The sequence below is a fragment of the Staurois parvus genome, unplaced genomic scaffold (assembly GCF_062004578.1).
Source record: "Staurois parvus isolate SC_StPar_1 unplaced genomic scaffold, SC_StPar_1.0 ptg000137l, whole genome shotgun sequence".
Taxonomy (NCBI): Eukaryota; Metazoa; Chordata; class Amphibia; order Anura; family Ranidae; genus Staurois; species Staurois parvus.
In genome coordinates, this window is record NW_028317933.1 from 6111377 (window position 1) to 6139309 (window position 27933).

The 27933-nt window shown below is 40.9% G+C and overlaps 1 protein-coding gene across 1 annotated transcript in view; it reads right to left on the reverse strand.

The window, feature by feature from the left end:
- PLCG1 (phospholipase C gamma 1) overlaps window positions 1-27933 on the reverse strand; it is a 149836-nt gene that overhangs the window by 33346 nt on the left and 88557 nt on the right. The window contains exons 8-21 of the mRNA XM_089673300.1: window positions 27730-27802; window positions 26295-26396; window positions 25943-26061; window positions 24023-24108; window positions 18446-18566; window positions 14775-14943; window positions 14521-14643; window positions 13040-13141; window positions 12369-12556; window positions 8257-8457; window positions 7817-7936; window positions 7468-7648; window positions 7257-7334; window positions 7015-7118 (exon numbers count right to left, since the gene is read on the reverse strand). Coding sequence (XP_089529426.1) covers window positions 7015-7118; window positions 7257-7334; window positions 7468-7648; window positions 7817-7936; window positions 8257-8457; window positions 12369-12556; window positions 13040-13141; window positions 14521-14643; window positions 14775-14943; window positions 18446-18566; window positions 24023-24108; window positions 25943-26061; window positions 26295-26396; window positions 27730-27802 — 1767 coding nt within the window. The remainder of the gene's footprint in view (window positions 1-7014; window positions 7119-7256; window positions 7335-7467; window positions 7649-7816; window positions 7937-8256; window positions 8458-12368; window positions 12557-13039; window positions 13142-14520; window positions 14644-14774; window positions 14944-18445; window positions 18567-24022; window positions 24109-25942; window positions 26062-26294; window positions 26397-27729; window positions 27803-27933) is intronic.

Genomic DNA, 27933 nt, shown 5'->3' on the forward strand with positions numbered 1-27933 from the left:
GATTTAATCTTAAAATACATAAAGGTTTCTTCACTGTGAGAGTGACTGTTCCAGATTACCATGCTAGGTTATGAAATGTATAAAATATTTTTTAGCTCCATCCAGAAAAAAAAGTTTAAGAAAATAATAATAAAAAAAAAAAAATTACATGAGACATACAAATACTTGAGCTCTGGCTATAGTTTTAAAGTGTATTTCCAAGTTTGCAGTCACATTGGGATAACATCTTTATATTTGCTACAAGTTCTCATTCACATTCATTTATTGCTAGTGGCAAAATCCGACATGCTGGTTGTACCCAAGTCAATCAATGGATCGAATTGAATACAATCAGCCTGCCCATATATAGATCGAATCTCAGCCAGTCCCTGCTGAAGAGGCCGAAATTCGATCCATCTATGGCTTTATTGTTTCCCGTAATTATCTCCTTCTGTGTCTGTACTGTGCTGGCTTCATTATCATTTGTAAACTGGATGAGCCATTGTCTGCCAGAACAATGGGTTATAGGTCTCAGGGCTTGGGTGGTGCATTGTATGTTAATGCACTTAAAAAAGCCCCCTCAATTTGTTCCCTAATTGCACATCTCCAGCTATGTATAAACCTGCTCCAAAGAAACAACTATAAATATATTTTAAAATGATATTGAGGTATGCTGTGTGAACGGGAACATAAAACATATAAGTGGAGGGGGTTTGACTGCAAAGGTGGCAATACACTAAGAGTTGCTTAGAGAAATAAATGACTGGGTAATTGATTTGGGTCCATTACTTTAAGGACTGCAATGGTTTCTCTGAAACTTTTTATTTCCCTATACAGTCACTTAAAGCAAATACCGCACTAATCCCAAAGCAGAATTAAGACCAAACACATTACAACAACTTATTTCTCCAGTAAACATTGATGTCAAATTAGTTGCAATGACAGCCCTAACCTTCTTTGAATTACTCGGGCTACATGTAAAACAATGAACATCCGTCCACTGATGCACCCTCTGCATGGGCACTTTAAGGTTCAAGGCTGTCAGATCCTGGCCAGCTTCAGACAGAAAAGGAGCAACTCAATATGTTCCGAAGCAGTGCAAGGGAGACATCAGGGGGTTTATTTACTAAAGCTGGAGAGTGCAAAATGAGACTCACTTCTGCAGAAACCAATCAGCTTCCAGGTTTCATTGCCAAAGCTTCATTGAACAAGCCGAGGTTAGAAGCTGATTGGTTTCTATGCAGAAGGGAGTCTGATTTTGGACTCTCCAGCTTTAGTAAATAAACCCCCAGGGGTCTAATAAATAATGACATCCAATAAACCCCTGATGTCTCTCTGTATCGAGGACCTGTCATGCTGAATGTACTATCACATAGGGGCCTCTAAGCCTTCCTATGTGATAGTAATGAATTGAAAAAAAAAAATGTTTTTTAAAATAATAAAATCTAATAAAATGAATAAAAACAAAATATACGCATGCCTACAGGACTTGTTTGTACGTAAAAAAAAGAAATAGATTGGGTACCACATTAGGTATTGCTACGCACGCTGGACCAGGAGGAATAATCCTAGATCTGTTACTTACGGTTAATGCTAAACTGAGCTGTAAAGGGTTTTTATTTCACAAGAATTGCATTAGTTTTAAGACTGCGAGTACCGAAGAGTGGTTATAGCAAAGGTAAATCATGGATGACAGATAGGAGCATGTATGTTGTAAGGCAAGAAGACATCGTACTCATATTAGTGTTACAATTGGTAAAGATAAGGAAGCCAGTATATAAAATCTGTTCTTTCGTGTTACGCATTTATATAGGCCTGCAAAGAACCGGGGTCTAAGAGCGGTGAGCATTATGTTAGTGAAGCAAAGTGTTGTAATTAGTATGAAGTGTTTGTAGTTATTTAATAATTAAATCATGGGAGACATGCAAGATAGCAGTTATTTCATCGTTAATCATAGTTTATCATTTTTAGCAGTTTTGCAGGCACATGCAATTTGTAAGCTTGACATATATCTGGTAGCAAAATACTCAGTCTCATCAAAATTTAAAAATAAATAAAAAAAATTGTGTTTCAAAAACAGGTACACATACATTGTGCAATATAAAAATGTGCAATTAACATCTCTTTATTCAGCAACCTCCCTGCTTTCAGAAAATATAAAAAATATTTTGGGGTTTAAAGTAATTTGCAGGCCCAAAATGTGCATTTTAAAAGAGGTGTTGAATAAAAGACATGCTTCTCTGAATGGAAATGTAAAGCTAAGATTGTTCAGGGTCCCGTCTTCTCTTAAAGATTTGATACATACGGATAAGTAGGCTTTGCCAATGGCATCAGCTGCTTGAAATAATGTAATCGAGGTGTGGAAAGGATTTACTTTATGTTGCACCACCAAAATTTAGGCTGGCCATACACAATTCATGTTTCTCGTTCTACCAGCAGGTTGAATGAGAAAAAAAAGAAAAAAAGAAAAAAAAAAAAGTCAATTTCCCCATCCACACATTTGCTGTGCTATTTTATTCTGCCTGCGGGGAGTTTCCCCGCCATCAGAATACAATGACTGGTGTTGCCGGCTATGGCCGGTGGCACTGATCGTTTCGCGAGAAACTCCGACGGGCTGCTTATATACAAGTTGAACGAAAGATTGTTTCGTGCAATCACCCGTCATCCTCCTTACCAACCAATGACGTCATTGGTTGTAAGGATGCCAGTAGAGGGTGTGCCTAAACTCATTATTAGATGTGTATGTTATGTATATACAATGTTTATATATAAATGTATCACACACACATATGTAGAAAACACATTTAATATCTTTATTCTATAAATTCGTGAAAACATTTAATTAATACAGGGTGCGCCCATGACACAAGATTACATTATTTACTTAAGCAATTCCATCTATGAAAATTCTTCCCTTCCCTCTGCATGAAACATACCATTTTATTCTATACCGCTACTGCTACAGACACAGTCGGGCAAATTTATAAAAGGTGTCTCAGACATCCTGTAGAAATCCATCGGAGTGCAGCACCAAAAGTATCTGTGCCTGCGCCCGATATGTGTGACTGTCACCGACAGGTACATGAATATGTCCGTGTCTGCACTGGGGAAGTAGTGGGGAAGTAGTGTGCACACTTCTTTCCCAGTGCACTCCCACTCTCCCTCCCTGGCCACTGCACCCATGACACTGACAAGTTTATGGCCGAGGATTTTTATACTAGGGGTGGGCGGATTAGTTCCCCATCCGGATCCATTGCCGCTATTCTATCCAAATTTCAAATCCGCCAACTGCCGTGCACTGTCACTCAAAAGTGGGGTGGACCTGATAGGGAACTTATCTCCCAGTTCCCCATCAGATTCAACAAACAAAGAAACACAGCGCCTCTGAGCGTATACTGCGATAATATTTAATGAAAGGATAAGTAGTAACTCACATTTTAGAATATAAAACAGGCTCATAAGGTGGAGAGGTGAAACGTCTGCAGCCAGATGTTAGGTGACGGATTCAGAAAGGAGATAGCCTAGGTCCGCCAGCAGATGGTGCTGTGTGTGAAGCCTGGCAGAGTCTCCAAGGTGTCTGGGGTCGGTCATGTTCGGCGTCTGATGTCATCAAAGTGTGATGCGTTTCTGAGCATGCGTGGGACGAGCGTCCAGCACGCTCTTTCATCAGGCAACTTGGCAACTGCCTGATGAAAGAGCGCGCCGAGCAACGCTTGTCCCGCGCATGCTCAGAAACGCATCGCACCTCGATGACGTCAGGCGCCGAACATGACCGACCCCAGACATCTTGGAGAGACTGCCAGGCTTCACACACAGCACCATCTGCTGGCGGACCGAGGCTATCTCCTTTCTGAATCAGTCACCTAACATGTGGCTGCAGACATTTCACCTCTCCACCTTATGAGCCGGTTTTATATTCTCAGATGTGAATTACTACTTATCATTTTATTAAATATTATCACAGTATACGCTCAGAAGCACTGTGTTTCTTTGTTTCTTCAGCTGCAGAGTTACGCTTTGCTCCATCGCAGCTTGCCCTTAGTGTCTACACGACTATCCCTGCCCACTTGGAACTTATTACAACATACATGTACTGCTAAACTATGCGCCTGTCATTCTCCTCATATCCCCATTAGATTCACCCACCCACAACAAGTCATTTTTTGGACATTGCCAATGTAATGACATCAGCTGCCTCTTCTGTTTCCCTTTAGCTTAAGGCCAGGGAATCTCCAAGCGGACAGCTAAATGAGGCAGGGGATGCAGCGCTGTGCAGGATGCTATCACAGCTTAGGCACAGCATGCCCAGAGTACCAGCTTACTTCTGTACAGCAGAGTTGGCCTTAATTACTGTTTGTTTCCTAAGCAGAAAATTGGTGGGAATTCTATTTTTTTTTTTTTTTTGTTGCTGCCACAGCAATAGATTGTTAAAGTGGAAGTACTAAGAACTACCTGAATTTGCCGCATGTGTCACCATGTTACCGACACTGGTGCAAATGCTTGCCTGAATTAGGCACTGAAAGTAGTTCTTAAGGGAGCTACCACCAGAAAAATTGGGTCCAGGGGCGGACTGACCATTTGGAAACTCGGGCACTGCACGAGGGCCCGGGGTCATTAGGGAGCCCCATGAGATCCCCCTGGTACCTTTTTCATAGGCTTTTTTGAGTTTGGGAAAGGACACAGGGGCCCCATGATCCCCTATTGCCCGGGGGCCCCATGAGTTGTCAGTCCACCCCTGATTGGGTCAGAGCGATTTTGCATTCCCCGAGTGTAAGAATCAGCTTTGAACCTTCTCCCATTGCCGGTTGTTACTTAGCACTGCAGCTGAGGTCTCTGCTGTGCACACCTTTCCTTGAATAATCACCTATAAAGGGAACCAGAAATTCCACCTAGTCTTTTCTGGGAAGAAGTCTGCAGTCTCAAGTGTTGTACATCTTCAGGCCTACATCTTCATCGCCTGCTTTAACCTCTAAAAGCCCACACCAATGCATGCAATTGCAGCATGACAACTTTAGGGGTTAAAGCAGGTGGTGAGCAGGCAAAATATCACTTCTTCACTGCCTGTCAAATGCCCTCTGAATAGCGATCAATTGCCAATCACTCTTAAGAGGGCAACACTTGCATAAACAAGCCCTCAGTGAACATACCTTTGTTTATGAAAAGAAAGAAACAGCTACTCACAATCCGATTATTAACTTGTTAGACGACAACTTCATCCAGGCATAAAAATGAAAAAATACAAAATACTACAACACTGCACACGACCCATATAGCACGCTTATCCATAACTTGTGTCTCTTCCTATGCAAGTTTAATGTATTCACATATATGAGGTGATCCTTACTAAACAATTTAACACATTTTTATCGTCGATTCAGATTATGTGCAACCCTTTCTTTATCTTACTAAGGAATACCTGTCATATGAAAAATAATTCTGTCAGATTATTCTGAAAATACTAACTGCCTGTCCTACGGACCCCTCTTGCTTTGATATTTGTCATTGACCCAGGTATGCAGATCATGACCTCTGATATTCCCACTCTACATACTTGTTCCAGGTCAGTGACTCAAGATATTGAAGGCAGTGGGCCAGCAGATGTTATCAGACAACTAATCAGGAGGTACACAATGGCAGGCTCCATATTAACCTTATGCAATACTGAATTTAGTGCTTGAGTAGACTGGAAAACACAGCATGCTTTCAGGTGGATTCAGCTTGCATTTGAGATGGCTCTGAGTTCCTTCACTGGCACTTCTGACCTGCATTTTATCTCCTCCTAAGCTGCTTCAAGTTGCTTTTTCATTCCCAATGACTTAAATGGAAAGAAAAGTTCTGATACAAACAATATCTCCTGTACACAAGCTCTTAAAGTAGATCTAAACCTTTTCACTAAATCCTATCTGCAGCAATCCTTAAAATAATACCTAGTGATCCTGACATGAAGGTTCTTGTTCAGGCACTTCCTGTTAGGTGGTGACACCTGTCTTCCAGTGCATTGTCTTCCTGCTACATGCACCTCTGATGGAGACTGCAATGCCATGCCTACACACATTGTATAAGTATGTTCCACCATTGCCAACATGAAGAAGCCTGCTCTTAGCAATAGCTGATGCTGCAGCAAATGCACATAGACAGGAAGTGACTAAAAGGAGTTGCAGGAGATTGTATCCTATTCTGCCATCCTAGCTACATCACCAATCTCATCTTAAAATACCAACTAAGCCATTCTCTTTGCTCCTCCCAAGACCTCCTGCCCCCTAAGCTTCCTTGTCTTCTCCTCCTATGCTTGCCTCCAGGACTTCTACAGAGCCTTTCCCATCCTCTGGAGCTCCTTACCCCAATGTGTCCATCTCCTACTCTAACCGCTTTATGGCATTCCCTGAAAACCCATCTCTTAACCCTTTGAGGACCATAAGATTATGGAACGCCAAAAGAATCAATTTTTTGTTTTTAAAGTTCATACACTTCAGTTGCTGTAACTAAGCCATTTCATGAAATAATTAGCAAGAAGCTAGATCCATTTGTTGATAAGAACTAATATTTTGACTCAAACCAAAAAAAAAAAAAAAAAAAAAAAAGTATTTTAAGTTCTTAATCAGATGATACAGGCAATTAAAAACATGGGACAAATACGTCCCTTGGTCCTCAAAGGGTTAAGAGAGGCCCTATCCCGCGCTTACTAATAAAGTGTATTTTTTCTCCATCAGCTCATCCCCTACAGTAATAACCTTTTGTATAACTTGATCCTCCCTTTTGGACTGTCGGCTCTAGGAGCAAGGCCATCTGATTTTCTTGAATTGAATTGTACTGTAACTGTGCTGTCTGCCTCCATTTTGTAAAGCGCTATGCAATTGTTCAGTTGTATATAAACCCTGTACTATAATAATTTAAAAAGAAGAATACATGGCAAGTGTAGGCAAATTATAATCCAGTTAGGGTTTAGGTCTACTTTAAGATGTTGCAATAAGACGAGGCAGATCTGAGAAAAACGGATAAAAAAAATGGATTTCCTAGCGGTTGTCTCATGCTTACCATCCGCCTTCCTGCTTCTCCACATTTTGGATAACGGCGTTCTTGGTGAACGTGAGTTCATCCTCGCGCTGAGCTTTATAATCAAACAGGGCCTTGACAGAGCACTGGGGAGACACAGGAGGAGTGAGATTCGGGAGGGAAAATGGATGGAAAGGAAAAGACAAAGGATCAATAATGAGAGGAGAGACAGACAGCTACAGACAAGGTATGTCCTTTGGCCAACACGGAAGGCAGCTATTAACCTTGATAGCAGGCATGGGATTGGGTTCCACATAGAAACCAGGACTCCTCCCCTCATAGAGCGCTCCATAATCCGGCTCCTATAACAAGAGCATGTGATGTGATTGGGGAAAAAAATAATCGTAGCAATAATGAAAACTAATAAATAATAATGATAATTATAAATAACAATAATAATATAAAAATCTGGACTCATCCAGATTCATTACTTACAGCTGTACCTATCTTATCCAGGGTCTCCTCGTTGATGGGATACCTGAGCTTCATCTTACGGTATAAAGGATGCTTCTCATAATAACTAATCAGATCCACAAGGCTGTCAAACTCTGAGCTACCAAGCACAACACTCTGACCTTCTTGTTGTACTCGGCAATGCTTAATCTTCCCCTCCGCTCTAAGTAAAAGAAAAGGGTAGGCAGAATGAGAAAGCAAAGTGAATATGGAGACAGAAAAACTTTTCAAAGTAAAATAGAGAAGAAAGCACTGAGCACCAATACAAAGACTGCTCCAACTGTCCAAACAAACCGCATGGAGGCGAGGGAGGAACAGTGTAGGGTCTCACCTGAATGATATGGCATATGAGTTGGGTTCACTTCTCTTGCGTACCAGGAAAGCTCCATCCCGTGGTACCCTCATCAGCATATGTTCTGCTTGGGCTCGTGTAAGGTTGGCATGGTACCATCTGCAGAGTTAGACAAATGACTTATAAAATAATAAAGTTAAAAATTCAATTGAACAGGATATACTGTTTCAACACCCGCGGTCTCCAGCCTTCAAGATTGGAATCTAAAACGGTTGATGCGTTATCTTCTGGCAGGTAGGACTTTTCAAACATGCACAGACCCCAACAAGATATGGCAAACCTATAATACATGCACAAAACAGATTCTATGACTCTAGAGTTGATGTAAAGAAGCAAACACATGACCAGAGATGCCCATTTCCTTCTACAGAGCCTGAAAAAAGGCCATTTTCAATTTGTGCATGTTGACCAGAACTTACTCTTTGCTCTCATGTGCATTGGTTTGTGGAACAGGCTCAGTCAACCTCATCTCAAACTCATTACATCGCAGTGGCATCTGCTGGTAGTGGGTGATAAGTGCATAGAGGCTCTCAAATACTAGGTTATCTGTAAGGAAGAACTTGGGGCTCCCAGCCTCCTGTCTGGAGTGTATCCGACAGTGCTGGACCTTTCCATTCCTCCTAGAAGACCAAAAAATAGAGAACAAAGTCAGAGAATGCAGCATTTAAATAAATTATCCAGTAAATCTGAAGATCCCCCTCATACACTGAACCCCTCTGTGCAGTAACCAGGGTGGATAACAATCAATGATTTAAAAAAAAAAAAAAAAAAAAAAAAAAAGGATTTTTTTGATTTAAATCAATTTTTTTTTAATTTAAATCGGATTTTTTTTTAAATAAAATGCTTTTTGAGGAAAATATATTACCATCCAAAGGTTATTCCATCATGAAATAAAGATTAGTTTTTTAATTATGTAGAATAAGGCTGTATAGGTTTAATTTTTTTGGTAAATAAATTCCATGAATCCATTCACAATGTCATGCTCTTCCAGAGGTTTTTGTAAGATTATTGGGCAGTTTCTCTGCCTACAAGATATTATCACAGATGCTTGGTTTACTTTTGCAGTTCTCAAAACTGAATTTGACTCAGCGGAGATCACATGCCTCTTCTTCACAGCAAAAATGTTATAACATGAACAGAGTTAAGAAAAAGACCTTCATCCTAACTTCTACAAACCTATGAATACAGAATCAACCCCTTCACTGCTAAGTTTCAAGAAGTTCAGTGAATAGAATAGAAACAATATTTTTCTGATTGTTTGGAGTGGAATAGATCTGCACAAGAAGAAAGTGAAACTAAGTGTGAGGAGGAAGGGGCTGACAGTCTAAGTTTCTTCAAATATATATATTTTGTTTAGCCAAATTACCGTATTTTTCGCTCCATAAGACGCACCTGACCATAAGACGCACCTAGGTTTTAGAGGTGAAAAACAAGAAAAAAAAATATTCTGAACCAATGGACTGCAGACATAGTACAGGGGATGACCAGAGACTGCGGACACAGTACAGGAGATGACCAGAGACTGCAGACATAGTACAGGAGATGACCAGAGACTGCGGAAAAGTACAGGGGATGACCAAGAGACTGCGGACATAGTACAGGAGATGACCAGAGACTGCAGAAACAGTACAGGAGATGACCAGAGACTGCGGACACAGTACAGGAGATGACCAGGGACTGCGGACACAGTGCAGGAGATGACCAGAGACTGCGGACACAGTGCAGGAGATGACCAGAGACTGCGGACACAGTGCAGGGAATGACCAGAGACTGCGGACAGTGCAGGGAATGACCAGAGACTGCGGACAGTGCAGGGAATGACCAGAGACTGCGGACAGTACAGGGAATGACCAGAGACTGCAGACAGTACAGGGGATGACCAGAGACTGCGGACACAGTACAGGGAATGACCAGAGACTGCAGACAGTACAGGAGATGACCAGAGACTGCGGACAGTACAGGGGATGACCAGAGACTGCGGACAGTGCAGGGAATGACCAGAGACTGCAGACAGTGCAGGGAATGACCAGAGACTGCAGACAGTGAAGGGGATGACCAGAGACTGCTGACCTTTGGGGAGGGAGGGGGAGCGGGTACCTGAATTTGACAGGTACCCGCTCCCACTTCCGCGGAGTTGCCTTCCCTCTTCTTCCCGGGCCGGCTTCTGTGACAGCCGGGTGCCCACTGCGCAGGTGCAAGAAGCGCTTCGCTTTGTGAATGGCCCGGCGCCTTCTGTGACCTTTCATGTGTCCCAGAAGACACCGGATCATTCACAAAGCGCAGCACATGCGCAGTGGGCACCCGGCTGTCACAGAAGCCAGCGCGGGAAGACTGTGCAGCGCTGGAGCGAGGAACAGGTAAGGCCCTGCAGGAGAGAACAGCTGAGCGGCCGGCCCGGTATTCTGACATGGTGGCGGCAGAAATACCGGACCGGCCGCTTTACATTCGCTCCATAAGACGCACTGACATTTTCCCCCCTTTTTGGGGGGGAAAAAAGTGCGTCTTATGGTGCGAAAAATACGGTAGTTACCAAACATGGATGTTCAAGCAAATCACATATGCTGGAATGTTATTGTTTCAGATGAATAAATCTATTTAAATTGTTATTATTAAGGTAATGATTATTTTTCTCCTTCCTAAGTACAACAGAAAAGTTGTCCAAATATGAATGATTAACCTATTAAACTGGGGATAAAAAAACTAATATGAAAAGTTGTTATTCTAAAAATCTTCATCTACTTGCATATTATTATTATTATTATTACTACGAGTTTATATAGCGCCAAAGGGTTTGCTCAGCGCTGTACAATAGGGGGGACAATACATGGCACAGTACAACAACAACAAACAATGTACGAGGGGTAAGAGGGCCCTACTCTTACGAGCTTACAATCTAGCATATTAAAGTTATACCAGCAAGAATTAGTCTTTATGTAGAAAACTAGGATTTAAATCAAGCCTTACTGACTAGTGATTTAAATCGTGATTTAAATCAGTTTGATTTAAATCAAATCCACCCTGGCAGTAACACACGTGTGTCCATGCCTCAGCTAGTAAGCAACAATGGGACCCTATTTCTGTTATTGGTCACATTTCTTTATGGACAGAATATATTAAATCAGAAATATGTTCCCCATTGAACATCATTATACAGAATGGACAAGTCAGGTTTTGTAGCACTGAAGAGGTACAGGGATCCCTCCATGTTATTGTAAAGGTAGGTCAAAGGGCCTCTTAGGGTTTTATAAGCAAATAATGCAATAGAAAATCTAAAAATGTATGTAAATCTAATCACTAAATATTGTATAGGTTTTTTGACATTATCATGTAATTTCAAATCTATTGTTTAGTATTTTTAAACCCCCAGCTTTGATTAAAATACCTAGTGATACTGCCATGAAGGTCCTTTTCTGAGCACTTGCTATTAGAAGGTGACAACTCTGTATCTGTCTGCCAACTATACTCCTGTGTTGTCATTCTATCACATGGGCTTTCAAAGGAGACTTCAACTAACAGTTTAAAAACACATTAGCCAGGCATTATCCTTTGTTGTCACCATCAGAAACCCCCTCGCCCCAGGAAATATCATGTAGCGAATTCTGAATGCTGCTACAAAGAGACAGCAGGTGATCAGCACCACTGATGCAACAAACCATAACAAGATGGTGAAACAAGTATTTAAAATTGAAGGTAACTGTTACAACAGATGGTGCTCTTGAAAACTAAATATGATTCGGTAAGGTGTTTACATCTACCTTAAAGTGTTACTAAACCCCGGACCCTGAATTCAATATATCTGATCTCCCATAGTACACAGACCATGGAAAGGCAATTATTTTAGTAAATATAAAATACCTTTTCTCATCAGCAGTATTTAGCAGTCTTGTGACTTCTATCAGTGTCCAGCTGAGCACTGGTTAAAGCTGTAGGAGTTTTCATTCTCCCTGATTGTCCTATGAGGTTGCATGACCCCTGACCCTGTTTGGACAGTGCTGATTGGCCCTGTACTAATCACATGCACCCTTCCCCCCAAAAAAAGAAACCTCTCTAGCAATTAACACTAAGTTGAGTATGCGCAGAGTGACTCCTAGAGGTCTGTACTCTCAGCAGATGGATTGGGGACAGTAGAAAAAGGGGAGGAACAGAGAAGACAGAGAAGACAGGATCAAACACCCTTTTTACACAAAGGGATTAACCCCTTGGGTTCTACAGTGGGTATAACAAGCATGCTTTACTGCATTTACGGACTTATTTTTCTATTGTGGGATTAGTAACGCTTTAATTCCTAAATAAACATGCAGCAAGGGTTTAGATTTGCACTTACTGCATAAAGGGCGGTATGTTCTCCCCATTATTTGACAGTTACTTTAAAATAAGCCTCGTATGTGTGGGTTCTCATACATATGACCGTGGCAGTGACATGTGAATTGTACTGGGGAAGGGACGGATATGAATGGCAAAAATGCACATTGTACAATTATACTGTCATTTCATAAATTTAGTGTAAAAAAACAAAAAATACTGATCATACCAAAAGGAAAGAGTGTAATCTCCTACAAAGGTCTCACTTTCCCGCACCAGGAAAGAGCCATCTGGAGCTCCAGTTTCAATGCAGTAATCTGTTAGGAGGCGTTCAGCAATATGTCTTCCATCCCGGCCTGCTCCGAGCTTTCCATGGAACCATTTCTCAGTAGAGTGTAATTCAGAACTGTTGCTGGTCTGAAATTAAAAAAAAAAAAAAAAAAAAAAAAAAAAAGAGAATATAGCTTTATATTTTACTAAAAAAAGGGACTGCAAACAGACTCTCTCAAAAACAATGTGTCCATGATCACCTCACTACTAAGCATGCTGACTGCCAGCACAGTTCATGGTAAATCACAAGAGGGGGGCAGGTTCCAATAAACACAGAGAAGCTGCCCCAAAAGTATTATCTATACCTGTATGGCCCCAACAGACACCAGATTCTTACAAGTGCATGCTCCTTTCTGAACAGGCAGGAGTGCAGCTCTGACCAATATACTCATCCCATGGTTTACTACAGGAGCATGAAGGTTGTAGCTGGGCCCCCTGGACATCCACTTGGCCTTTAGCTCCATTTTCTTGATTGCCTTGTGGATAGTTCAACTCTGGACTTAAGACATTGTAGTTCTATAATGAACATAAATACAGTTATTTGAATTGACACTTGTTAGCATAGTATACCTCCTTCTGCTCCTCCTCGTCATCATTGGCTTGTCCTCCTGTGGTCTCCTCAGAGTAGTAGATCTTGCTGCTGGTAAGTACAAAGAAGTGAGGATACCACTCCTGCAAAAAGAAAATAATCAGTTACTCATTCCAGCTTACCCATACTTGTACTTCTCACTGCCCTTCCATTGTTCCCATCCAGTTAGGCATCACTTTGTGCCGGCTTTACATACTTGGTTATCTCTACACAAGTATTCAATAGGGGACAGCTTTTGTACACAGAATAAATATTTGTAATCTGAAAAGATTCACCTGAGGATTCGTTACAACCTAAGGTAAGTGAAGATATGGAGCTAAACACTGAAATAGAAAAGAAAGGAAGTCAGATGTTCTCTTCCTTGTGTTCTTTATAATTCCTGCTCATTGTTTGTTCCAGCTGCCCTGCACCAAACCATTCAACTCAACAAAGTCTATATGTACATTTAACATATTCTATGAATATTATTTACCTGTTAAAGGAGAAGTTCACCTTTCATGTTATGCCCATATTCAGGGTGCAACATGTAATCAAAGAACCAGCCACCGCCGCCAATCTCCTGCTTTGACAACTAGCAAGGAATCTTCTCTCCCCCCTGGCCGCGTCACTGCTCTGTGAATGAGAAACTACAAGTCCCAAGAGCCTTAGAGGCTGTCGGTTTGTAGTTCTCAGAAAAATACCACAGCGCTGTGGAGCGTCGCGGTAGTTAACTGAATCTAACAGTCAGTAAAGCTGTTTGCTCGTACATCCTGTATGGGCAAGCAGATATACTGACAGATCTGCAGAAGACCTGCATGGCACCAGCGATCTACTGATCGCTGGTGCAAAGCTTTACAGTATACAGTAGCAAAAAATAATAAATGCACATGATTTTTTATTATTCTTTTTACCTGCAAAAAAAAAAAAAAGTACATTTATTATTTTTTACCAAAAGATGAACTTTCCCTTTAAAGCCTCCCTTGTATAGACCTTTAACAGACTTGAGACTGCTGCTGGGTGCTGCCATCTTGGACGTGATGTCAGGAGCCCCAGCAGACTCAAAGCTGTCACTCAAGTGACCTTCTATAGTATTACCCCTTTGCTCCTCCACAAGCAGTTACATGCAAGATTTTGTCAGGAGGTGAAGGAAGGGGCAGAAAAGCTGGGCCAGCACAGACAGTAACTAGGCATAGAGGTAAGGGCTATAGTGTGCAAGGAAAGAGGGGATGTCCTGAGAATATGACTCTTCCCTTAGTACTCAAATGTTCTCACCAGTTGAAAGGCACATTGCAAGTCAATAAAATGTATTTATGGGTCAGGAAAAACAGTGCAGCAAGAAGCATTGAAAAATACTTGATTTTCCTGTGCTTTTAGTTTGGGCACTGCATTCACTTCCATGTAACTGTGAATATAGGGTAAGTGAATGGTACACAAAGTTCCAATGATGGTGTATAGTGTCTCAATCCTGTACTGCACAACTTACATGATTAATTGGATCCTGCAGGTACAAGATTCCATTCTTAATGGAGTTGCTGATGTCATTTTCTGAATACACCGTGGAGGTGGGGATCTCTTCATAGGTACTGCCTTCTGCTAGCTTCTTGTGCTATAGGCAAGAACAGGAATAATTAATATAATTCCAGTACAGTGAAAACCCAACCAACTCGGGGCCCAGGGTCAGCTACACCACCTGCAGTGTGGGTTCTCAGACAGGGTATAGAACAGCTGGGCTCTTACCTTGATGAGAATTTTTCTTTTAAGCTGGTTTGGGGAGGGTAAAACATCAGCACTGACATCCACTGGTTTGATTAGAAGCATATCCCCAAATACTTTCTTGAAGTACTGGGCCATGTTCCTCTGCTGGGCAATACTGCAATGATCTTCAATTGACAAAATAACTGGGTATCTAATAATGGAGGAAAAAGATAATGCAACAGAAAAGGTAAAGCTAAAGGACAAGTCTGTAGAGTAAAAAGTGTCATTAGAAAAATTATAGCAAAACTCCAGTTGGCTTTTAAATGTTCTTGTAGTTAAACTTTTGCCTATTTGGACCATCAGAAACCATATATATTGCTAACCAGTGACTCCTTAATAAAACCAGAAAAGCTCTTCTGATTTTGATTTCATTTAGTTATGAGTATCTTCACTTCTGACCTCTAGACTTATGCCCCGTACACACGATAAGAAAATTGTACAAAAAATTTTGCGGAACCATTGATAGAATGATTTTCTCTTCGTTGTGAACAAAAAAATCCGGTTGAACAACAGTGAAAAATGTTGTCGTTTCGCATACGAACGACCGATTTTCTATGCGGCGGTATGACGGTCGTATGAAAAAAAATTCTATCAAGCGCTATCACACATGAGCGGAAACAGAAGATGACCCAGATGTTTATGTCCAAGGAATCTTCGTAAACACGAACGAAAAAACCAAATGTTAAAAGTAGATTGGCCTAATGAGATAATGACACTAGAATTCTGCATATTATATTTTATGTATCACTATTTATGTATATACTGTAGATAATGTAATAAACGATATTATACTCATTGCTGGTAATCGTTGTGTATATCGCTCGTTCTGGCCGGAAGGGCGTGGCTACAAGGTCAAACGCACACTGCATCACTTCCACATGTACGGAAGACGTCAACACTACGTATTGCCCGAACAATTTTTTTAGATTGGTTAATGTGGGCCACGATTTCGACCAACAAACGAACGCCTCTCGGTTGTCAGCTGACCGATCGGTTGATTTTCTAATCGTGTATTCCCACCTTAAGCTTTACCAACTACAGGTCCCCTGCCCAATGTAAACTGCTCACTGGCCAATAAGAGGTTTTAATTGGACAGAAAGAGCAGAGAGGCGTCAAGGTTTGGTTTGGCTTCAGGGGATTGGTCTTTGCTATGAATTGTAAGTAAATTTTATTTTCAGATTTTTTTTAAATAAAATGCTTTTTGAGGAAAATATATTACCATCCAAAGGTCATTCCATCATGAAATAAAGATTTGTTTTTTTAATTATGTAGAATAAGGCTGTATATATTTACCGTATTTGCCCGGCGTATAAGACGACTTTTTGACCCTTGAAAATCTTCTCAAAAGTCGGGGGTCGTCTTATACGCCGGTACACATGTTTAGGGGGGCTGCGGCATTAAGTACAGAGGTTTGCAGGGGCTGATGTCTCTTACCTGGATCCAGTCCCACGACGATCCGGTCCAGGAAGCGCGGCATCTCCTTCAGTTCGGCCACTGGATGTTCGTGCGGCTGCTCGGCTCCGCCTCCTCACCGGTGATTGGCCGCCAGAACTGTAGCTCAGGAAAGGCACACAGGCGGCCAATCACCGGCGAGGGGGCGGAGCCGAGCGGCCCCGCGAAAATTGAGTGCCGGAGCAGCAGGTAAGTGTTCTGTGTAGAGGTGCTGCTGCAACCACATATGCTGGCTGCAGCAGCACCATACGAGAACAGGGTCAGCAAGTCTCAGTGGGAGGAATAGTGCCCCATCATTGGTGTCACTGATACCAATGATGGGGCACTATTCCTCCCACTGACACCAACGATGGGGCACTATTCCTCCCCCGCACTGACACCAATGATGGGGCACTATTCCCCCCCCACTGACACCAACGATGGGGCACTATTCCACCCCTCACTGACACCAATGATGGGACACCATTCCTCCCACTGATATCAATGATGGGGCACTATTCCTCCCACTGACACCAATGATGGGGCACTATTCCTGCCACTGATACCAATGATGGGGCACCATTCCTGCCACTGATACCAATGATGGGGCACCATTCCTGCCACTGATACCAATGATGGGGCACCATTCCTGCCACTGATACCAATGATGGGGCACTATTCCTGCCACTGATACCAATGATGGGGCACTGTTCCTCCCACTGACACCAATGATGGGGCACTGTTCCTCCCACTGACACCAATGATGGAGCACTATTCCTCCACTGATACTAATGATAGGGCACTATTCCTGCCACTAATACCAATGATGGGGCACTATTCCTCCCACTGACATCAATGATGGGGCACTATTCCTCCCACTGGTGTGCATTGGAAGAGGGGTAGTCTTATACGGCGAGTATAGCCCAAACACTACATTTTAGCAGGAAAAGTAGGGGGTCGTCTTATACGCCGGCAAATACAGTAATTTTTTTTGGTAAATAAATTCCATGAATCCATTCACAATGTCATGCTCTTCCAGAGGTTTTTGTAAGATTATTGGGCAGTTTCTCTGCCTACAAGATATTATCACAGATGATCGGTTTACTTTTGCAGTTCTCAAAACTGAATTTGACTCAGCGGAGATCACATGCCTCTTCTTCACAGCAAAATGTTATAACATGAACAGAGTTAAGAAAAAGACCTTCATCCTAACTTCTACAAACCTATGAATACAGAATCAACCCCTTCACTGCTAAGTTTCAAGAAGTTCAGTGAACAGAATAGAAACAATATTTTTCTGATTGTTTGGAGTGGAATAGATCTGCACAAGAAGAAAGTGAAACTAAGTGTGAGGAGGAAGGGGCTGACAGTCTAAGTTTCTTAAATATATAGATTTTGTTTAGCCAAAATTAGTTAACAAACATGGATGTTTAAGCAAATCACATATGCTGGAATGTTATTGTTTCAGTTGAATAAATCTATTTAAATTGTTATTATTAAGGTAATGATTATTTTTCTCCTTCCTAAGTACAACAGAAAAGTTGTCCAAATATGAATGATTAACCTATTAAACTGGGGATAAAAAAACTAATATGAAAAGTTGTTATTCTAAAAAGCTTCATCTACTTGCATATTAAAGTTATACCAGCAAGAATTAGTCTTTATGTAGAAAACTAGGATTTAAATCAAGCCTTACTGACTAGTGATTTAAATCGTGATTTAAATCAAATCCACCCTGCACACACTGTGGTGCCTGTGGGCTTTAGCTTTAAAAGGCTATAAATGCTGATCCTTCTATAGCTGGGGCAAAGATGGCCATACACTGTGCGAATTTTGCCCAGTTCCTGAATTTGCAAATTTTGCAGTGTGTGGCTCTGCCGACCTCACTCTTTTCAACAAAAGTCGATCATTCAACCGACTTTTGTTTATAGAGCCCACTAGAAAATACCAAACAGGCAGCAGATGCAGCTGCTGTTTGGGGTATTTTTAAGGCCAGAGGGGTGAGCTATCAAAATAAAAATCGCACACATGGGAGATCTGTTCATCTAAGTTGTATAGCATGGATGGAGGAATCTGTTCGCTTTCTGGTCCATGAAAAAAGCAGCACGGTTTATTTATGAAATTAGTAAATGAAAAAAGAACTATTAATGTATGGCCAGGTTAAATGTTTAAGCATCTTATATTCAATCAATTAGGATCACCACTATAAATATAGTACGTACTCCGATGTGATGAAAGCATGTTCTTTGATGGTGTAGAGAACCTCATTGAACTTTATTTTGGTGGTCAGAGTATGCCCATGGTAGATGACTGGCATCCCATCTGGTCCATCCCAGCAATCCACTAGAAATAGAACAAATGAACGTTATCAAATGATCTTGTAACAATCCATCAACTAGGTAAGAATGCAACAAAATACAAACCTATTTCTCACAAAAAGACCCATGTGCAATAGAGTCCTATTAGCCTGGTTCATAAAGATATGAAATAAACAAATCCAGAAGGTAGGAAAATAAGTTTACTTAAATGCTGCGTAGCCAATCCCCCTCCTTCGTGGAAACCACAATAAAGTGTCCGTGTGAATGCAATAAAACACCTCTCCTCTGGCTGGGGAAGTGTGTAAGTGAACAACTCTACCTATATGCAACTGTAATTAAAGTACCCATGAAGTGTATAGATATGGTAGGCGTGCTATAATGCACCTCCCCCATGCGCAAACTAATGCACATTTGAGTAAATCAAGACCAACTCCTGGTCATCTGCATCTGGAAACTGGAACACTAGGGGTCATCTGGCAAGCCTCAGCAAAGTAGGTAACACACCATAGGGATATCCAGGCTCCAGAGATACACTCTCCAAACAGCAGGGGGAACCATTCATGAAGGTAAATGCAGGGTACCCAGGATTCACCTTAGAGGAGGGGCTCGTGATAAACAAGCCAGAGAAAAAGATCTCCAATAGTGTAGTACTTTATTATAGCATAAAGATAGTAAAACAGGGTATATTCACTCACAATCTGGTGCTCACAGAAACCAAAATGGCTATTGCTTATGGTAATAGAAATTTGCGGTCTTGTATATATTTTTTATTGATCATCATTTCCTTCAGCGCTGCCTATATACAGTCAGGTCCATAAATATTGGGACATCGACACAATTCTAACATTTTTGGCTCTATATACCACCACAATGGATTTGAAATGAAACGAACAAGATGTGCTTTAACTGCAGACTGTCAGCTTTAATTTGAGGGTATTTACATCCAAATCAGGTGAACGGTGTAGGTTTTACAACAGTTTGCATATGTGCCTCCCACTTGTTAAGGGGCCAAAAGTAATGGGACAATTGGCTTCTCAGCTGTTCCATGGCCAGGTGTATGTTATTCCCTCATTATCCCAATTACAATGAGCAGGTAAAAGGTCCAGATTTAATTTAAAGTGTGCTATTTGCATTTGGAATCTGTTGCTGTCAACTCTCAAGATGAGATCCAAAGAGCTGTCACTATCAGTGAAGCAAGCCATCATTAGGCTGAAAAAACAAAACAAACCTATCAGAGACATAGCAAAAACATTAGGCGTGGCCAAAACAACTGTTTGGAACATTCTTAAAAAGAAGGAACGCACCGGTGAGCTCAGCAACACCAAAAGACCCGGAAGACCACGGAAAACAACTGTGGTGGATGACCAAAGAATTCTTTCCCTGGTGAAGAAAACACCCTTCACAACAGTTGGCCAGATCAAGAACACTCTCCAGGACGTAGGTGTATGTGTGTCAAAGTCAACAATCAAGAGAAGACTTCACCAGAGTGAATACAGAGGGTTCACCACAAAATGTAAACCATTGGTGAGCCTCAAAAACAGAAAGGCCAGATTAGAGTTTGCCAAACAACATCTAAAAAAGCCTTCACAGTTCTGGAACAACATCCTATGGACAGATGAGACCGAGATCAACTTGTACCAGAGTGATGGGAAGAGAAGAGTATGGAGAAGGAAAGGAACTGCTCATGATCCTAAGCATACCACCTCATCAGTAAAGCATGGTGGTGGTAGTGTCATGGCATGGGCATGTATGGCTGCCAATGGAACTGGTTCTCTTGTATTTATTGATGATGCGACTGCTGACAAAAGCAGCAGGATGAATTCTGAAGTGTTTCGGGCAATATTATCTGCTCATATTCAGCCAAATGCTTCAGAACTCATTGGATGCCGCTTCACAGTGCAGATGGACAATGACCCAAAGCATACTGAAAAGCAACCAAAGAGTTTTTTAAGGGAAAGAAGTGGAATGTTATGCAATGGCCAAGTCAATCACCTGACCTGAATCCGATTGAGCATGCATTTCACTTGCTGAAGACAAAACTGAAGGGAAAATGCCCCAAGAACAAGCAGGAACTGAAGACAGTTGCAGTAGAGGCCTGGCAGAGCATCACCAGGGATGAAACCCAGCGTCTGGTGATGTCTATGCATTCCAGACTTCAGGCTGTAATTGACTGCAAAGGATTTGCAACCAAGTATTAAAAAGTGAGTTTGATTTATGATTATTATTCTGTCCCATTACTTTTGGTCCCTTAAAAAGTGGGAGGCACATATGCAAACTGTTGTAATTCCTACACCGTTCACCTGATTTGGATGTAAATACCCTCAAATTAAAGCTGACAGTCTGCAGTTAAAGCACATCTTGTTCGTTTCATTTCAAATCCATTGTGGTGGTGCATAGAGCCAAAAATGTTAGATTTGTGTCGATGTCCCAATATTTATGGACCTGACTGTACATGTTATGATTCTAGAAGAAGGTTTTATGTTAGCAGCTTCATCTATTTTATCCAGCGCTCATTTAATATTATTTATTATATAACTTGGATGACTGACATTGTCGGTGTTTAAAATATAAGCAAACCTCAGCAGGTAATAAAATGAATCTGTATTCAGTATCCTTTGCATCCTCCTCTCCCCCACTGTAATGCCCTCCAGCACGCCTCTCCTACATATTCTATTTCCTCCATCAGTACAAGACATTGTTTCTATTTTTTATTGACTCTCTTTGGCATTTGTTGTAATTTCCCACTTTGCCTGTTCTAGAATGGCCACACAATTGCCATTTAAAATGTATTCCAAGGTATTTTGCATGGTTTTATCCCTTTAAAGACCAGCAAATACAGAAAAATACTTGTGGATCTGCCATAAAATGCACTTTTCTCCTAATTTCCTCTTGAAGGAGGACACCGCATGACTTTTGTGGACCATGATTTGTCTTATAAAAAAAAAATAATTAAAAAAAGATGGAGGGCCCCCACCTGTTTTGGGGGACGGATTAGGATACTCTGGAAATCTTCCCAGTGAAGAGACTCAGGAGAGCAGAAAAAAACTTGATAAACTGGCGATTATTTAAAATGAGAGGGGGAAATTTCCTTGATGAGACACAGGCAGAATAAATCTGCACTTTTTTTTTTATTTAATATACATTTTATTTTTTATGAACTGAAATAAATGAAGACATTAAATAATTCAGTAAATAAACAGAATGTCAATCCCCACTGCTGTTTTAAGTCTTCTTTCCTCAACAAAGGGCTCATGCGTACGGATGTAAATACACACGCATGGGCATAAAGTATAAAATATGTCTGTGTTCGCAGCACCTGGGAGCCCCCAGCTGGTGTACAATTCTACCCACAGATCTGTACTGACAGAATACTCTGCACTTGTGTATACGCCTGTAAATGCTGGTACTTGTGACTACAGGCGCCGTGTATCAGTGCAAGCTCCTGAACATGGTTGCCTGTAAATGCAAATACCAATATTTACAGACATACCTTCATACAGCAAAATGTTATTACAGCGTGTATAGAAAACCTTTAGCGCAATAAATCTAGAAATTTTTTTTTCTTTTTTGCAGCTAGCATATAATGTGTTCCCACTTGTACATAAGTAAATGAAATGAAGAAATGCAGCGCAATAATATATAAATAAATATGGTGCTAACAATCTAATACGTGCGTGTATAAAAAGTGACAAACAAATTGCTGTGCTCGTGAGCATCAATATATGCTATTCAAGATATCTTCCAATGCAAACATATAAGTACCTACAGAAACTGCACATAACCAGTGCTATAAATAAATAGTGCACAAAAATACAAAATAAATAATCCTTAATTGTGATCTGTCCCTTTAAATCCTAAATACCATCACGTGGACCTGTGTCCTATATATCGTGATCCAAATACACCAAAAACAAGTGTCATCTGGATATAGTCTCAAAAGTGGTGAACCGTCCCTTTAAATCCGCTGTACTTCAAGTGGACCAGTGTAAACGCACTACTGCATAAACCTGTACGGAGCTCCTGGGTCACCCCTTTGTGCTCTTCCACCTCCAAGACTCTATTGCGTTCACCTCCAAGCCTGACCTGTAATGTCTTATAGCACAGGTGTCACACTGGCAGCCCTCCAGCTGTCGCAAAACTACAAGTCCCATGAGGCATTGCAAGATTGACAGTTACAAGCATGACTCCCAAAGGTATAGCTGGAGGGCCGCCAGTTTGACACCCCTGTCTTATGGGAAGAATAACGCACCAGCTGGGGCTTCCAGGCACTGCACATACAGATGTATTTAATGATGTACGCCCAAACGCCTGTATTTACATCCGCATGCATGACCTGTAAAAAAAGTTATTTTATTGATGGAAAGATGCTACTCACTTCCTATCCTAGTGACAAAACAAAAAGTGAAGGCAAATCTCACCAACCAGGAGCACAGGCCGCAATAAAAACCTCACAGGTTTCCTGCTTTCTATACTCTTACAAAATTGATGGAGTTGGAATTTAGGTGGTTTAACCTCCTTAGCGGTATTCCCGAGTGTAGCTCGGGGTAAAATTCGAGTACCAAGAGCGGTAACCCCGAGCTACACTCGGGCTTACCATGCGGCGTTGCTCAAGGGGTCCCTGCAGCACTTACCTTGTCCTTCACTCCCACGATGTGTCCCCTGCAGGATCCCCGGCCATGTCCTCCGGCCGATGCCGGCATCTGGCTTCCATGTTCCGGTCCCTGCGATGTCGGGACGTACGGGCGCCAGAACCAGCGGCAAATTTTTAAAAAATGTCATTTTTTTTAAAATTATTATTACATAGTAAAACATTGCTGTTTCAATGCATTTCACATACATTTTGTCCCTACTGCTTTGTCCTGTGCCCTGCCTGCATTTTGACTGTTCTTTCTGCCTGGAAACTTATAAAAGTCCACGGCGTCCAAAAGCGTCACTTTAGGTCAAAAGCGGTTTTAGACCGGCTAGAGAACAGCGATAGTAAATCAGAACCACTTGCAGAATTGAGTGATGATTCGTGGGGAAATTCATCATCAGACACTGAAACCGATTTTGCGACTTTGCTCAGCGATGTGCGAATTTGCCTCTGTATTTCAAATTTCATTGTTTTTGGTTTGATTATATTATTGAATTAAATTTATTATTATATTATTATTTTTTATGATTATTTATTAAATCATAATGTATGATTTCGTGTTTCAAATTTTATCCTACCCGGGATGTTTACTAGACTCTTGTTCGGACAGATTTCAGTGAGTTATTCCTAAAAATTACAGCCTACAATAAAAAACTACATATTTCCATGCAAAAAAATGGTACCGCTTTCAACACAAAAAATCGGAAATAATCAGAACGCCGAGGAGGTTAAACTGGGGTTATACATTCTAATATTAATATAGCCTGAAAGAAAAATGAATTGCAAGAATACATAAGGCAAACACATTTACAAAAAAAAACATCCAGAAGATGGCGCCCTCCACTCACACTCTATGCAGCGGCAGCCCATCCGCAAACAGCGGGCGTATGCTTCAAGGGAGGATTCACTGGAGAACTGATCTCCCGTTAGGTACCTATAAGCAGAGTAACCCAAAAAAAAACAAAAACCTGTAAATAAATTTTCACAGAAATAAAAAGCAAGGGATCTCATCAATATATGTGACATTTTTAAAATAACCCTTTTTATTTAATACAAATTAGCCTATGATTCTTGCAAGCTGATCTCTAACAGGATGAGCTCCACTGTATGTGAAACATGTGTAGTGGGTGTTTTACATTCATTTTAAACAAAAAAAAAAACAAAAAAAAACACCACAGGAAATACCCACCCCAGACAATGAATGCGAATACTGTACAGGCAAAATCCCACACACCTATGTTAAAAAACACACTGCAAGATGCACCAAAAATAAACATACAGATGCAGAATAAAGAGACCCTGTCACCAACTTACAAACTGCAGGTTAACACAGGCTAATCAAAACTTTTAAAGAGTAACTTAACTTTTGTTGAGAAAAAAAAAAACAAAAAAAAAAAATCCTTTGTGGGCGATCTGTGTACATTGCAGGGATTTTAACAAATTATGTTGAAGACTCAGGCCTTTTGTTATTATGAAAAAATAGCTGTTAGTGTCTATGTGCAAAATGAATGTGAATGGGAGCAACTTTATAATGATCAATCAGCTGCACTTGCAGGGTGCTAATGAGGAAAATTGCAGGGTCTGCATTACTTTAGATGTGATTTCCTTTAGGGGTATATCACCAAAAATTAACTTTTTGTTGTAGGGGATTGCCAAAATCTGACTTGTATCTTAGAGCAGACTGCTGGAAAAATCAGTAAGCCAATCAAACAAGCTGGAAATAACAGATGGTGTACAAAACGCCTCCAGGTTGCCATATTGCATTTTATAGAAAATTACAGCACTGAAGATTGAAAAGGAAAGGTAATTTTTAATAACATTTAGTTACAATAGAACTTGTGTCTCCATTTTATGTTATATTTATCTCATGAAAATGGAGTTACCCTTTAAATGTTTGCTTGCAGTATTTTTTCTTTCCATAAACAAATTTTATTCTCATGTAATGTGCTTCTATACTTTGCTAGACGTTTTTGCCTACTAGAGGAAGAGTAAAATCCCTAGCACAGCCCCTACCTGCTTGCATGTCATAGCCTTCTCCTCTACTAGGACTGTCTAATTACTGTCTGTACTGGCCCAGCTCCTCCATTCTTCCTTTCATAATCTTTATTGCAACTAATGGGAGAGGAGCCAAGGCAGAATACTATGGTGTCAATTGAGTGAAAGCTCCAAGTCTGCTAAAATCACATGCAACATGAGGACACTCAGCAGCAGTCTCATGGCTTTTGGATTTCTACACAAGGGAAGGATTTTACAAGAAAATATGATGCCAAAATTTGATAAATGCGCATGTAACCTTAAGGGAAGATTGCTGTTGAAATAAAAGGTTTGGCAACAGTCTCTTCAAATATACATGTCTTGAATTGCATGTCTCTTATGTTTAAACCCATGCCCCCCTTCTGAAAAAATGGAGTAAAGTAAAAAATAAAAGTAATAAAAAAAAACTAAAAAGGGAAAAAAAAAATAAATATGAAAAATATGCTAAAAAAATAGGGCTGTGCAGATTTGTCTTCTCAACAGATTTCCAATAGAAGGCCCAGCAATGTCACCCTCGCTAAGAGCAGCGGGCAGAAACAGGGGTGTAAGGCAAGCATAATTCTCATTTTCTTCATGGGAAGGGAGGTTGTCTAAAAAATTGGTGCTTTGGCTTTTTCATTGTAGTTCCTCTTTATTTGCTGAAGTGTAAACAAATCCCAAGTAGAGGGCAGAGAATACAAGAACAGTAACTGGCATACAGGAAATCAGGATCCTGAGCAGCTGAAATTTCTTACGTGTTATGAGAAGAGGAGATCCAATAATGGGAGAGGGCATTGTCCATATTTTGGGGACACACGGTGTCCAGTGAAGAATCCCACACAGTGTTCTCCTTGGAGAACAGGAATGTAACAAACTGCAGAGACACAACAGCAGATAGACCAAGAAAAGTCAACTTAGATAAAAAAAAATATGTTCATAGACACACAGAAAGCATTTAAAACCTAGTAATAGTGTGCAATTACTTGTAAGCCACTGGAAGGTGCTCACACATATATCTTTATATAAAATAAAACCTGATGCCCTGCTATGAAGAATAAAAAAAAAAAAAGAAAAAAGACAATTCTGGTTTTGTGGCCTATGACCTACCTCCTCTGGGGTGAAGTAGGGTTCCTCTATCTCCCTCAAAGGGTCACGCAAAAAGTGAAACATGAACTCTTGCACTTGGAGAAGATCAGATGCCCACATTTCCTGCAATGATTAGTGAAAGGGATTAGAAGAGGCAATGGGGTTGATTTGCCAATACTGGAGAGTGCAAAATCTGGTGCAGCTCTGCCTAGAAACCAATCAGCTTCCAAGGTTTCTTTTTTGTCCAAGCCTAATTGAACAAGCTGAAGTTAGAAGCCGATTGGCTACCATACACAGCTACACCAGATTTTGCATTCTCCAGTTTTAGTAAATCAACCTCACTATATTTATGAAGGAAAAAGAAGTAAAGAAGTTACGGAGGAATAAATGAAAATAGCAGAAGGGGTATCCTGGGAAACACATGAATGCCAGGAGAGAATGCATAAAGCTATGAGCAGTCCTTATTATTACCCAGCATGTTGTACAAGTTTTATAATCTGTACCCCAGTAACAGGCACCATAAGCAGCCACACCACCAGAGCCTTTCCCAAAATTCTTGGGAAGCCTTTGACCTTTGGAGCCAGTCCTGGTAATTGGCAGCCCAGTGGACTGAAAATCTAACTCCCCAGGTCAGAAGTACTCAAAGTACTTCTATGCCTCTGAAAAATAGCTTCAAAACCAGATTTCATTAGCAGGTGGAGGTGACATATGAAACAGTAACCTGTTTTGGCCCAATGAAACAAGGGCTCTGAAGGACACTGTGGGCCCCACTGTGTTAATGTGAGGAGAACCATCCTTGATAATCCCTTTCCTCTTTTCAGCACTATCACAAAGGTTCAATCTACTGCTCCAGTTATATGTATAAAAAAAAAAACAACACTTCCATTTATAGATTTCTTCTCCTTACACCCAAAGTAGATGTAAACCCTAACAGGAAGGAAGCAGTGTATCGACTTAAAACTGAGAACGACTTGTTGATGGTATCTCTACCAGTGTAAGAACAGACACCGTTCTCGTCAGCAGCTGGATTGGCAGCAACCATCTAGTAACAAAGACTTATGCTAGTTCAAATCAATCTTGGTTTCTGTCCAGATGCAGTTTCCCATTTCAAACCCTGATGAAGGGGGTGTTTTTGGCCTGCCAAAAACGTGTTGGATTCCACTCCGATTAGCGGCTCTTACACTGGAATAGAATTGCACCCTATCTATTAATCTGTGGTGTGACCTCAATCTTAGATCTGTTCTTTTACATGTATGGCTGGGTTGAAGTTTTTAGTATAGCAACAGGCTTGCCATAAGTAGCTCTCGTCTTCCCTGGTCTCCACAGTCATAAGTTTGCTCTCTTACAGTCCCAATAATAAAACTTCTCCTATTTCTTCCAGAGATCCTCATCATGAAACCCCATCCTCAGTCACTGCTATCAACAGGAAAACAAAGCATACTATGAAGACCATTACCTTCTGATACTCCAGCAGAAAGGTCTGGAAGTCCAACAGTAACACTCTGCACATCCCTAGAGGCTCTCCACCTCTGCAACAAAGAGAATCAACCAAGTATTTTCACTCAACCATCTCGAAACTTCATTGGGTCATAGTGTCATACAAAGCGGTTACTAACATAACAAGTTTATATCCACATATTTGCGGACCTGGATGTGGCCA